The following is a 14076-nucleotide window of genomic DNA, read 5'->3' as shown; positions in this document are numbered from 1 at the left end:
GTTTCACACTGGTTTCCAACACAAACTGAAAGTAGGCTGAGAGCACAAAAAGCATGCAAAATGGGCTACCTCTTTGTAAAATTGCAAAACTATGGTCAACATTTTTTTTTCAGCTCTTCATGTTCCTGGAAGCTGAGAAGGTGGTGACTTTAGTGGTAAATAGTCAAAATATCGACTACAAAATATCGAATGGACATAATATCGAGTTTTAAATATAGATTGGACAAAATATCGACTGGACAGAATATAGACATCAAAAATATCGTTTTTAAGGTAAGTAATGTAATATCGAATGTTACAAATATAGACAGTTAAAATATCGAAGTATATAATATAGGTTATAAAAATTATCGAATTTTTTATAATATCTAATTATTTATAGTGTTTTTTATGTTATTATATGTGTGAAAAGTGTGTATTTATGTTATAATTTATTTTAATTAATGGTTTTTTTATTTTTGCGTAATTTCATTCTGTAGCGGGTTGTGGGTTTATAGGGGAATAGGGTGGGAAGTAATTTAATCATAATTAATTAAATATGTAAATTATTTTATTGGTATGAATTTTTAATTAATTGATAATTAATTTATATTTGGTAATTAATTAAATTTTAATTGGCAATTAATTTTCATTAATTGATTAATTGTTAATTATGTTAATTTTACTAATTTATTTTCTGTAGCGGGTTGTGGGTGTATAGGGGAATAGGGTGGGAAATAATTTAATTATAATTAATTAAATATTGGTATTCATTTTAATTAATTGTTAATTAATTTACATTTAGTAAATAATTAAATTTCTATTGCCAATTAATTTTAATAAATTGATTAATTGTTAATTATGTTAATTTTACTAATTTATTTTCTGTAGCGGGTTTATAGGGGAATAGGGTGGGAAGTTATTTATTTATAATTAATTAAATAAATCAATTTATTTAATTGTATTTAATTACAATTAATTGTTAATCAATTTTTAATTATTAAATTGTTAATTGTTAATTTGTAATTAATTTGTATTAATAGGTAAATAATTGTAATAATTAATTTTGATTTTTAATTTTAATTGATTAATTATTATATTATATTAAATTGGTAATTACTTTTAATTAATTTTTATGGATATTAATTCATATTTATTAAATAATATATGAAGTATTTAATTTCACTACTATTGCACTCTCTGGAGTGGGAATAGTAATTTTTACCACTATGCTATCCAACGCTTTCCCCACTGTTGCACCATCTGGAGTGGGAATAGTAATTTTTACCTCTACGCTATCCAACGCTTTCCCTACTGTTGCACTCACTGGAGTGGGAATAGTCATTTTTAACTCTATGCTATCCAACGCTTTCCCTACTGTTGCACTCTCTGGAGTGGGAATAGTATTTTTTACACTTCTGCTATCCTACCGTAATAATATTGGAAATTATTTAATTATATAATGTTACTATATATATATATATATTTTAACAAATATGATTGCAAAAACATTTTTTTATAACTTTTATTAATTATTTAATTATTATAAGTAAATTTAAGTATTTTTAAGTATATTATAGTAATTAATTTTAACTATTAATTTAATTTAACACTGTTTTTAATAAAGTCGATATTTTAATAAACTATATTTTTGTAAACGATATTTTTGACTCGATATTTTTGTACTTACCTGTTTGTAGATACAAACTCGATATTTTGGCTAGTAGATATTCTGCCTGTCGATATTATGTCAGTGATCCGACTTTAGTACAGCAACCCCTTTGTTGGTGCCATTTATCTGAGAAAACCCAGAAACTTTTACCTAGAGACCTTATTTCCATTTTTTTCCCAAAACTCAAAAGTTAGGTATATTTTGGCTATTTTCTCCGTCCTCTCCAGGTGAATCCACAAACCCTGGCTACCTTTAGAATCTTCAAGATGTTGGAAAAAAAGGACACAAATTTGGCATGGATAGCTTACGTGCGAACTACCTCGTATAGCCCAAAAAAGGCTTAGCGATGTGGTAGGATTGGTGATGGATTGGTTATCGATGCCCCGGTGGCAACAGCACTGCATTGGTCTCTCCAGCCGCAGTCCCACAATGCGTTGTTTCTTGCAGCCACACGGCAGGGACTGCTTCGGAATCGGTGCAGTGATCTGGGACTTCAGAGATCGGTGCACGAGATTCGGCAGGCGGCGATTCCTCCAGTTGCAGGCAGGCGCTGCGTCGGTTTCTTCGGTGATGGGTCAGAAATGGGCGCTGGTACGTCGCGCTTCTTGAAGTTGCGTTTCTTTTCCAGCTCCTTACTGTAGGAACATCCTCCAGAGGCCCAATACAGCAACATGCTGCTCTTGGCAGGTCAGAACTCAAAGCAAGGAAGTTCAGGGAAGCTGGTGGTGAAGTCTTTGTGTCCCTGAGACTTCAGAACAGGAGGCAAGCTCAACTATAAGCCCTTGGAGATCTTCCTTGAGCAGGAGACACAGCACACAACAAAGTATTTATCATCTCCTTGTCAGAAACAGCCACTGCAGGCCAACCCCAGACAGCACACAGCAAAGGGGCAGTGCTTCTCCTTCAGTTTTCTCAGCTCTTCTCCTTGGCAGAGCTTCCTCTTGAATTCCAGAAGTAATCTAAAATTCGGGGGTCTGAGTGCCACTTGTTATAGTCAAAATTCCTTTGTTCTCTTGTGGCAGAGAAGGTCTGTGCTCAACAAAAACGAGTGCTGTCCTCTCTGGTGCAGCTTCACGGCAAGAGGTGGAGACACAATTGTGTATGGCAGTCCAGGCCCTTTCAAGGAAATCTCCTCCCCTAGTCTCAGTGCAGCCCAGTTCTTTTCATCCATCCCTGATTCCTCCAGGAAAGGCAGGACACACCTCAACCCCCAGTGGCTGTCTACAGTGAATGCACATCACAAGGCTCTGTTACTCCAATGCCAGACAGTCAATACACAAATCAGCAGAGGCACACAGGATGGCTAAGTGAGAAAATAGCCACTTTCTAAAAGTGGTATTTTCAAACACAGAATGTAAAAATCATCCTTACCAAAAGATGTATCTTTAACTTCTGAGTTCAGACAACTACATTTTACCTTCCTATCTTGTACCAATGGAAAGTTATATTTATATGAGGTTATAAATAGACTCCCATTCTATCTTAGGGGTCAGGGAGCCTTTCAATAGTGAAAAAAGAAATTCCCTGAAGTTCACTATCAGGACATGTTACACACATCACAACATGCCCTACCTTTCAGAGACACTGCACCCTGCCCACAGGGGTACCTTGGGCCTACCTTAGGGGTGACTCACATGTCAGAAAAGAGAAGTTACGGCCTGGCAAGTGGGTGCACTTGTCAGGTCGACATGGCAGTATCAAACTGTACACAGACACTGCAGTGGCAGGTCTCAGAACCTTTTGCAAGGCTGCTTGTGTGGGTGGCACAATCAGTGCTGCAGGCCCACTAGCAACATTTGACTTACATGTCCTGGGCACCAAAAGTGAACTGTACTAGGGACTTAGTAGTAAGTCAAATAACCCAATCATGGAAACACCAATCCATAATAACAATTTACACAAAGAGAATATGCACTTTGGCATTGATCAGCAGTGGTGACGTGCCCAGAGTCCTAAAACCAATAAAACTCGGACAAAAACAGAAGGCTGAAAAAGCAAACCATCAGAGGATAAACCTGCTGAAAAAGCCAAGTCTAAAACCCAGCCTTTGACAGCCTGAGCTTAGCTACCCCCTGAGTAGGTGTGAAGAGTCCTAGTACTGAAACAATACAGCTATTTGGTGGGAGCAGATTTGCTTCCTGTAGAAGGGGGATGAGGGGATAAGCTGGACTTCAAAGGCAGGAAAACAGATGTCATATGACCCAGGCCAGCCCCTACTTCCTTGATCCCCAGCCAGATGAGAGTCCCTCCTAATTAGATTAGGAGAGGGGCTGGAACAGGAGTGTGTTGAATTTTGAGCCACACCTTTGAGTTGAGTTCCACGGACCTACACTCCAAGGAGAGAATTTCTCTATTTTGATTTTTGCAGAACAGTTAATTCTAGGTCATAGATATGCCACACTTTTCAGAAAGTGGTCATAGCAGAGGGAGGCAACTTTACCCCTATTGGTTGTGGTATTATTATTAGATGAATGTGAATACCCTCATTTACTAATAATCCACTTTCCTACAATCCCGCTGTGCCTAGAAAATAAATGTGTCCTTGTGTAATGTAACTAGCACTCATGTAAAGCTCTCCAATACCTTCGGATCGAGTTTGCACTATATAAAGCTGCATAGAAAAAGCAGTTTTAACAGTACATAATCAGTATGGAGGTGGGTCACAGAAGAATGCTTAAATGGCTAATGTTGCCCTAGTTCTGATAGTTGAATTGCCTTATTGGCTACCAGCAAATAGTTCATCTAAGGATGAAACTTAGGACCCTATCCGGTGAGGTTTTAACACTAGATGCTCTATAACTGGGATTTGACATGACTTCTTCTTGGAACCTGGAGATGCAAGAATGCTTGTATGGTATTTACATATTTATCACTCAATGCTAAATGCTCTATTGGGTAAATCTGAGATTTAAAGCTTGATCTGGAATATACTCAGTATTCACTACCTTTTGCTGATATTTGGCAGCTTAAACAGCTAAAACATGACAGACATCAAAGAATGAGTGTGTGTCCATTAGTTAAATAAATATGAAAATGTACAGTTTTGCAACTTCATTTATACGCAAAACACAAAATAAATATGGAAAAATACAGATAAAATGGACAAAAAATTAATTTGGATAAATACAGACAGAAATGTTAAAAAAATAAATACCATAAAGCTGGGAGCCCTTATTATAATAGAGCCTTTTAAAGCTCACTATAACATAAGTCCATCACTATGAACCTTTGTGATAACTGTTGGATCCAGGGTTTTCGGGCTGGCTAAATCGCAGTGAAGCCACTCACAACCCACTGTTAAAATAGGATGAGTACAATACACTTGTGCGATAACCTGTGCTCACACTCTGGTAGCTTGGAGACGAGGAGTCAGGCTTATCCTCATGGCTCGAGTGTAAAGCATTGGCACACCACCACCCCTTGCAACACACAGCGTTTTCCACAAAAAGACGTCACACAATATGTATAGAAACACTTCATGCCCTGAAATCAAAACGAGATACACATTGTAGGTACACTTTACAGCTATATGCAATTGTCAAGCTTATGTAGTGAAATCATAATGAAACACACATTGTATATATACTTTAAAGTTATATGCAATTGTCTGACTTTTCCCTTGCAGGAAGTTCAAATAGTCATTAGTCTCTGTCAACGCCTTGACCCAGCCCCTCAGTCTTTCAACTCTGCCAGCCAACGATACTCATTGCCCCTGCTGGAGCCCTGTTGACTAGACAGTCGGAACCACCTAACACAGAAATAAACTGTTACTTAGTTTTGTCCATCGAGATTAGACCTGCAAGTGCCCAACAGCACCTGCACAAGGGCGAGATTGTTATCCACGGTTGACAAAAGGTTGTGAGCCAGGAAGCTGGCATGCTCCATGACTGGAGAAATGTTTTCTCTCAGGTGTGACCTGATGTAGACCCCCGGCAGTCAACTTCAGGTGCCCACAAGGCACAAAAAATCCCTCGGGTCTCAACACGATGTTTTCCAAAACAAAGCACTGTGGCATGGGTCCAGGGAGAGGGAGCCAACGACTTTGGAGAAAGTCTGCAATGTCAGGCACTGTTGTCCTCCCAATCTGGAGGCCAAAGCCAGACTCAGCTCTTGGCTCAACACCCCTTGGCCAACACGCTCTCTGGAGCACAAGCAAGCACAGGTCCCCTTGGTTGCAAACATGGGTCGCTCAGACTTGCAAGCTTCCCTTGTACTCCTCAAACTTCTCACGTCCTGGCACCTCAGATGGCTGCTGATCTTTGCTCACACTCCTCTTGCACAGCGAGATGATGGAGTATGTCAGGATGGTCCTTGTGCCAAAAACAAACACTTCCACCTGTCTACGCCGCACCAGTGCAGTCCTTATGATCTCATGGAGACAGTAATATCCTTTATATCCATGGGATCTCATGGACAGGAAGCCAGCTCACCCGCCCTTGGAGAGTACTTCGAGACCCAGGCCACGACAGTTTGCACTAGCTGCAGGCCAGAAACGTCCAGGCAAAATCCACCAAGTGAAAGTTCTTCTTGGAGCACGACAAGATCCAAGCCACCACAAGTCTGCAGATAGTCCAGTTTTAGCCCTGATGGTTCTTTGTGTTAATGTCCCAGTATGGAACCAACATAATGTGGTTCAAAATCCAAAAGTGTCTCCACATTCGGAGGCTGCAGCCCCAGTAATTATCCCAACCATGGCCTTTGTAGAAATTATCTGTTCAAAGGCCACCTTTGAAATGCACAGGCCCTCTCTAAATGTTCCCCTGTCTGCCATCATACCCCAGGAAGTTTGATCACAATCTTAAGTTGGTCCAAGACACTGTCACCTTGGAATGCAGGTGCCAATTCCACCCGCAAGTAACCGTCTCAGAAAAGCCATTGAGAGTCTGAAGTCAACAGATTCCCATGAACCCCTACTTTATGGCCCTCTATAAGTAATGCACAGATGTGGCTATCCCCCTGGTACCCAGTTGTGAATTAGGAGGCAGGCCAACAGGCACACTGAGCCACGCATACCAAATGTGCATTTTCCCAAAGTGACATTTCCATCACCATAATGTTGAACCCTCTCTCACTATCAGGGAGAATTCACCATTACAAACTCATTGATACCTAACATCATACTGTTGATATTCTGCCCATAGAAAATAATGTTAGCCAGCCTTTCCCTAAATTCCCTCATGCTAATTCAATGCAGGAAGCAGGCCCCATCATACCGAACACATCTGGTGTAATTAACAACTCTTGCAGGTAACACATACTCACACCTGCCCAACCTCTTCCCAGAACCGCACCCTGTCACTAAGGAGACCTTCCATACATCAGGAGGCATGCAGAACCTTGGCACACACTTTGTAAATGCCAAGTTGAGTAACAGTAACACATGCATGCTGGTTCCAACAGGGCAAACCTGTGGCACAATCAATGAGCTACCTCTGTGGATGACGCAACCCGTATGGCAGGCCCACGTAGGCCAGTTTGAGATACATGCCCCGGGCATAGGTCTTACCCCACGACAAGGGACTTACAGCTAATTGAAATCAGCTAATCATATATACACTGCTCGGCAGTATGTAGATGAGGATCACAGCACTTTGACACTGCACCGCAGTGTCTAAGTCCTAAACTAGCAAAACAAGGTCAACACATGAGGTCGGCAGCCAAAAAGGTTAGGGGAGACCAAGCCAACAAAGGCCAGATCTAAGAATAACCTCTTCGGAAGCAAAAAACTATTTGATTTATTGTGCAGCACATTAGGACGTCTTAACACTGGAGACTTACAAATTGAGTCGGAACGCTGCACTAGATAATATCTGTTGCTCTTGTGGCCAGCCTATTGAAAGTGTTTTCCCATGTATTCTTTAACTGTGACTCTTTATCATGTCTCGCCAGAGATAAGCTGTAGATGTTTTTCAGAGCTTCTCCAGGTCTCACTGATGACATTATGCAGCACTTGTTTCTGAAAAATAATGTGCTAATAACTCGATATTCTTTAATAGATTTGTTTTTAAACTTCCATTTTATTGTTTAAAAGATTTCATGACATTCCCTTGTTAAAACATTTGACTAATGTTTTTATATTGAGTTATTTGCATCATGAAGTTTCTTCGTTTTTGTGACTCGACTGGAAAAAACATCCGTAACTAATCAAGGAAAGAGATGAAAATTACATCCTAACAAATACATTTCATGATTACTTTAATGTAGCTGAGGACTTGGGGATTTCTGAATCATTCTCGGCTCTGGGGACACCGGACATCTTTTTGCTTGCTATGAGTGGAGGAGTTGTGGGCAGCTGCACAGCCATGTCTCACCCTGATCCATGCAGCAGCATACAGGGAGCAGACAGTGCTCCTCCTAAACATGCTGAAGCATGCCCTAACTCATCTAACCCACCCCCTATACTACCACGCAGACCCCATACTGACACCTAGGGCGCACCAGGCGTTTTCCCGGTGGGCCGGAAGGGTGGGGGCCGTTTTTGTTACTGAGGACTAGTTTTGCAGCAGTGCTGCAAAATTAGCCCCCTGTAACAAAAGCACAGCAGCAGTCATTTCCACCAGCCCCAACCAGGGCCCCATACCTCCTGCTAGTCTGACGTAATTGCCAGGGCTGGTTTGTGTTCCCAGTCCGGTCCTGCTGACACCAGTTGAGAGCTGGCGGAACATTTCAGCAATTTTCTCCCTAGTATCAGGAAGAACTGGCTGGAAAAGTAATTCCCCATTATGGGGAAAACATGCTGCTTTCTAATGCATGGATACTGACTGTAATCAGAAACTTATTCCACTGGCATCCCCACGACAAACCAGCGCATTTAGAATCAGGGCCTAAGTGGGCTGATGTTTTGCACATTGAGGCACCAGTTAATGCTCTAAAAGAGGAATGATTATGTGACAAAAACAAACATGAATACTACATTCCTTAGCACATTAGGATAATCTTGTATGCGGGTGGAAAGGGAAAAGGGTAAATATTCAAAAATCGTATACTGCCAATTCCAAAGAAATCATGTTCACCACTTACTCTGAGAGGTCGGACAGTTGAAAAATCTCCGGATAACCCTAATTTATTAGCTCCTACAAATAAGGTTGGTATGGCATTCCAGTTTGTTAGTGACCAGATTTGTATGTAGATATGCTACACAATGCAAACATTTGTAAAAGGTGTATGTGATTTACATTGTGAACTTCCATTTTGGATTTTAACACAGTCTTCATTTCTCTTTTCCCTCTACGTAACCAAATGTGCTCAACACTTACCTTGCAGCCTGGACCCACGTTTCTGCTCCTGCTCTCCTCGTGTAGACTCAAGGAACAGGAAGCACAGCCAGGCAAAAACTCTAGACCAATCACAACGCTGCAATGTAGTGTTGTGATTGGTAAGAATCCAGGCTCCACTGGCCAATCACAATGGCCTGAGCGTCCTAGTTTGACACTCTGCGAAGGAATGGGGGCATGTTCTCCATGCAGGTTGTAATGCAGCCCACAGGGAGAACAGGGAAAGTGCGCATTAGTGTTTTGGGTGGCCCCAGAGGGCCAGCCAAACAGTCACGTGCACTTAGGAGTGGATAAACAACTCTCCCCTGCCCTGCTCCTCCCGCACGCAAAGCAGCACAGAATCATAAAATGATGATAACTCAAAGTTATCATTATTTTATGTTTCCTGTATGTTTCACTGCTTAAATGCAGTGGGGCAATGCTCCTTCGCCATAGCGCCACTGACCATGTACTACCCCCTAGTCCTCAAAGGAGAAAACTGTAGATTCTCACTATGGAGAAGAGACAAGAAGAGAAAACGGTAGCTATACTACTCACTATTAGGCAAAACTCCTGCACTTTCTGAATTTCAAGAAATTATGCACTGCAAGATTTTAAGTAATTCTGTTTTCTACCAGAGAGTGTACCTTCTATTAAAAAGTCTCGCAAAATGCCAGTGAGAGTAATTTACTCAGACCCATGTTCTACCCTCTAGCACCAGGAAGAGAAAGGTGTCATCATAGATTGAATATTTTGGTGACACAAGAAAAAATGTTCTGAATAGCAAGTTGTGTTGCAAGAACAAATGTGGCTGCATAGTGTGTTGTATATTCACCCTCTATAGAGCAATCTCTTGAGGATGGATGACACAGGTATCAGAATAGACGACTATGTTCTGGTATTTCCTCACAAACCAATATGTTCTTTGCTAACTCAATGTCATTTACTTTGGAATACAGAACAACTTACTTCTGAAATGCATTTTTCCTGTTGATCAGCCTGAAGAAGGCCGGCTCACAGGTCCGCCCGTGGACTTGGCAGGTCTCAATGCAGGACAGTCCTGGGTCCGAGAGCCACACCTGCATGGACGTCGGCGGGGGCCAGACCTGCGGGCTGCTCACGTTGGTTGGCCACACCAAAACTGTGGCGTTGTTCAGCATCGGGAGGGGTATGGTGTCTTTTCCTGTATTGTTCGCCTCCATTGGTGTGCTGGCACAGAAATCCTATGAAGGAACAACAAAGCAATAATCAGAAAAAGAAACAGTGTTCTTGCGCGGGCGGAGGATGGCGCAGCCTGGCTGCTTCATGCTGGGTCTAAGCAGAGCGCCTGTCTGAATTATTCAAAGAGCCCCTCAACCAGGAGCAAAGAAGAGCCCGAGGGGCAGCTCGACACGTGCTGGTTTCTGAGCAGTCTGGAGGATAAGGATACGTTGCAGAAGAATATTTGCTGAGTAAACAGAGAAGAGGAACTCTACATAGTGCAACCAGGATCAGGGCGACTGGTGCCCCTGCACTTGGCACTGAACCGGGGCCGTTGTGAAATGCCCTATTTGTCTAAGAGCACGTGCTGCATAGTTCCTTGTGTGCCCAGCAATTTTGAAGCAACAATAACAATGTCTCCAAAAAAAAAGACAACTGAGGTGATTCATTTTCTGGCTGGCGAGAGATGGAGTTTTGTCTAGTGGCACTTTTTTCACTCATAATAAAGTTGCGCAGAGTTAACATGCCTGCTGTAAAGAATGTGTACCACGCAGATCACATAATTGTATTTTATGTCTATAACTCAGTGGGTAACTGTTTTTGCCACAGAGATACTTTTGTTACTTGTCACAATCCTAATATACCACACTAAGCTATGAACTGATATCAAAGAACTGCATAAAAATAGCATGGAATAGCTTAAAACTGTATATTTCATCCCAAGTCTATAATTATTCTAATGTTGCTAAAAGGGCTTTGTTTGGGTAGATATACACTCTTAGTAGTAACCTAACCCCTTCATGGCACCATCCACCAATCACATACCCTCCTCCTCTCCTGCACCTCTAATTTGTTTTTAGGTCTCGCGTAGCGTTGCAGTGCATGCAATGCTCGCTCGGCGAGACATATAGTGAGAAAGGAGATTTCAGAAGGGGGCTTAAAGCCCTGCACATCATTTTCATTGAGTCGCGTCAGCGTTTATGCTAAACGCTGGCTTCCAATTGAAAATTATGCTTTTTGGCCACTGCCCTTTCTCCCTTTCGTCCGTCCCATCCGGACTGGCTCGTCTGCTTCATGGCTGTCGTGAAGCACTTTCTTATCTTTAGGGGGAGGCCATCTGTTTCTAATTAGCATGGCCTTAGTGCGGCCATGCAAATTAGAAACAGATGCCCCCCCCCTAAAGATAAGAAGTTCTGCAGGCCATACCCTGCACACTAACCGGAGCATTCCCCGAAAAGATGTGCATGCTGTGGGGTTGATTTGCCTTCTCTGGCTACACCTCAATATACCCCCTCCACAGGAAGCAGAGATACTGCTGCCTAAGGTGAGAGAGACCTCGCATTCATGTTAGAGTTGATGATATGAGGAGCATGGTTGAAAGGCAGCTGCCAGTTCTGTCCGGCGCGCCTGGCGCAGACATGCTGTCTCCGGAGCAGAGTGTCTCAGCTGCACTGGAGGTGGGGTCTTTGTAATCCTCAGACAGCGCTCGGGTTTCAGGCATTCCTCCCATTGTGTTGGGCAGGGGCAAGCAAGTCTATTAACATGGAAATACATGTGGTTGGAGGGCTTAATTAAAGCTGGTTTAATAAGGGGGTCACTGCTTTATCGTGACACAGGATTTGGCAGCCCTCGCTAATTGCTTGCATTTGGTCCCCTCCCCTATAGCAGGGGCCCCCGTTGGTGTGCTCTCAGGAGGCGTCCCGGACACGTTCTGTGTGCGAGTGCCCACACTTGTGCCTAAGTGGACACTCAAACTTTCAATACATGAACACACACACACTAAACCCATAAAACACATAGAGAAACTGCACACGACACACACAACCTGCGCACGACACACACTACATATAACATACACACACACAGAAACACCATTTACACACGTAATATACATGACAGAGTGCATACATGCGCATGTTATACACGCTTAACTACACAAACTAAACACAACACAGGCAAATGTCATAGCAGATAAATTACACAGCACACTTCATACGGACATGCTTCCCAACGTACGTACATGCCAGCTAAACAACTTTCCTCTATTTCAAATGCTTCTAATTGGCATCCCCTGCTCGCTTTTAAGGGGAGACCTGCATAATCTAGACATACGCTTTGCACGCCCTTTCACTCGCTGGCAAGAGGTGGCCCTTCCACCCAGAAAAGCTAATAAGTGCCGCTATTTTCATTTTAGGGGAGGGGACGTTTAAGGCAGTGTAGAGCGCCCCTGCAGGGAGGTACAACAGACACCAAGCAGGGGCGCCTTGCCACATCCCCAGCTATTCTAACATCCTTGTCCCTCTGAAGTGACAACATTGGCCAACAAATAGTCCAAGGTGCAGAGGGCTGATCCCAGTCACTGCTCCTGCATAGCTTGACACTACTTATTTCACCATTGTAAGTGCATTCCTAGAATAGTGATGTCGGCGTCTTAGGCTGGGTGCAAACCCATTAACGATGGAAAATAAGTCCATCAACTAGGGATGAGAGCGCAAATCCAAGAGAAGGGCCCAGCCTTGTCTGGCCGTGGACCTTGGGTACCAACTTCTCCAACCAAGTTACATAATTCTGTGCACATTGTCACCCTACATAATAATAATAATAAGACATTTCTAGAGCGCCTGGCTGCACAAAAAACAGTGTGTCCCCGCGCTAGATGCTGCTAAATCATCGAGAGGCAGAGGTTAGGGCGGAGGCCAAGGTCTAAGCATACAAAAGAATTAAGTCAGAGGGAAGAGGAGCGTTTTGAGTTTTCCGCGGAATCTGGCTTCCGAGGGTTCCATACGGAGATCAAGAGGAAGAGCATTCCAATGTTTGGAAGCCAGATACCTGAACGAGTGTCTGCCCATCCTGGCTCGTGTGATACGAGGGGGCTTGAACAACATCGCTCCGGACGATCTAAGATTCCGAATGGGGCGGTGGACAACAAGAAGGTTTTGCAGGTAGCCTGGGCATTTGCCATGGGCTATACGATGCGCGAAGCAGAGAGCCTTAAATTTAATGCGCTCCCTGACTGGGAGCCAGTGGAGTTTGGCTAAAGCAGTCTTCCCAGAAGCTCTGCGTGGTAGGTTGAGTACCAGGCGTGCAGCTGCGTTCTGAACGCACTGCAGTTGGTGGAGGTATTTTTTGCTCAAACCCACTAATGTAGCATTACCATAGTCAAGATGGGGTGTGACTAGGGCATGGACAATGGTCTTTCTCGCGCTAATAGGGAGGAGGTCTAAGATTTTTCGAAGAGTTTTCAGTATGCCAAAGCACCTGCCTGTCACTTTACTGACTTGGGACTTGCATGAGAGATCAGAGTCGAGCATGACTCCTAGATTTCTCACGGAGTCAGCAGGAAGTGGGGGGTTGCCCAGCTCCGTGGGCCACCATATATGTGACCAAGCTGAAGAAGACTTCCCCACGACCAACAGTTCTGTTTTTTCGCCATTGAGGCGTAAGCAGTTCTTGTTCATCCATCTTCCCACGGATGACAGGCAGTTGGAAAAGTTGGTGGCATCTTCTTTTCTGTCTATAAGCCTGAACATCAGTTGGGTATCATCGGCATAGCTGACAATACCTACCCCAAACGATTCCACTATGTGAGCCAGGGGTTCCATGTAAAGATTGAACAGAGTAGGGCTCAAACTTGAGCCCTGGGGAACCCCATGGCTCAACTTCCGCAAGGAAGACTTAAAAGGGGGACAGTGCATCTGAAAGCTCCTGTTGGCCAGGAAGGATTATATCCAGGCAAGGGCCGTTCCTTCCACTCCCATCTCAGAAAGACGTGACAGCAGCGTTGTGTGCAGCACGGTGTCAAAGGCTGCACTCAGGTCTAATAAAATCAACGCTGCTGTCTGTCCTTCTTCCGCCATCTGTCTAAGGCACTCAGTAGAATAGAGGACGGCTGACTCCGTAGAGTAGCCGGCTCTGAATCCCGATTGAGTGGGGTGGAGGAGAGACTCCTCCTCCAAATATGTCATGAGTTGC

General features: G+C 43.3%; 1 protein-coding gene across 2 annotated transcripts in view; it reads right to left on the bottom strand.

The window, feature by feature from the left end:
• MGAT5B (alpha-1,6-mannosylglycoprotein 6-beta-N-acetylglucosaminyltransferase B) overlaps positions 1 to 14076 on the bottom strand; it is a 793707-nt gene that overhangs the window by 59103 nt on the left and 720528 nt on the right. For both annotated transcript variants that reach the window (XM_078654621.1, XM_078654622.1), the window contains exon 16: positions 9874 to 10127. In XM_078654621.1, coding sequence (XP_078510747.1) covers positions 9874 to 10127 — 254 coding nt within the window. The remainder of the gene's footprint in view (positions 1 to 9873; positions 10128 to 14076) is intronic.

Source organism: Lissotriton helveticus, chromosome 7, assembly GCF_964261635.1.
Source record: "Lissotriton helveticus chromosome 7, aLisHel1.1, whole genome shotgun sequence".
Lineage (NCBI taxonomy): Eukaryota > Metazoa > Chordata > Amphibia > Caudata > Salamandridae > Lissotriton > Lissotriton helveticus.
This window is presented reverse-complemented; position numbering and strand designations above follow the sequence as displayed.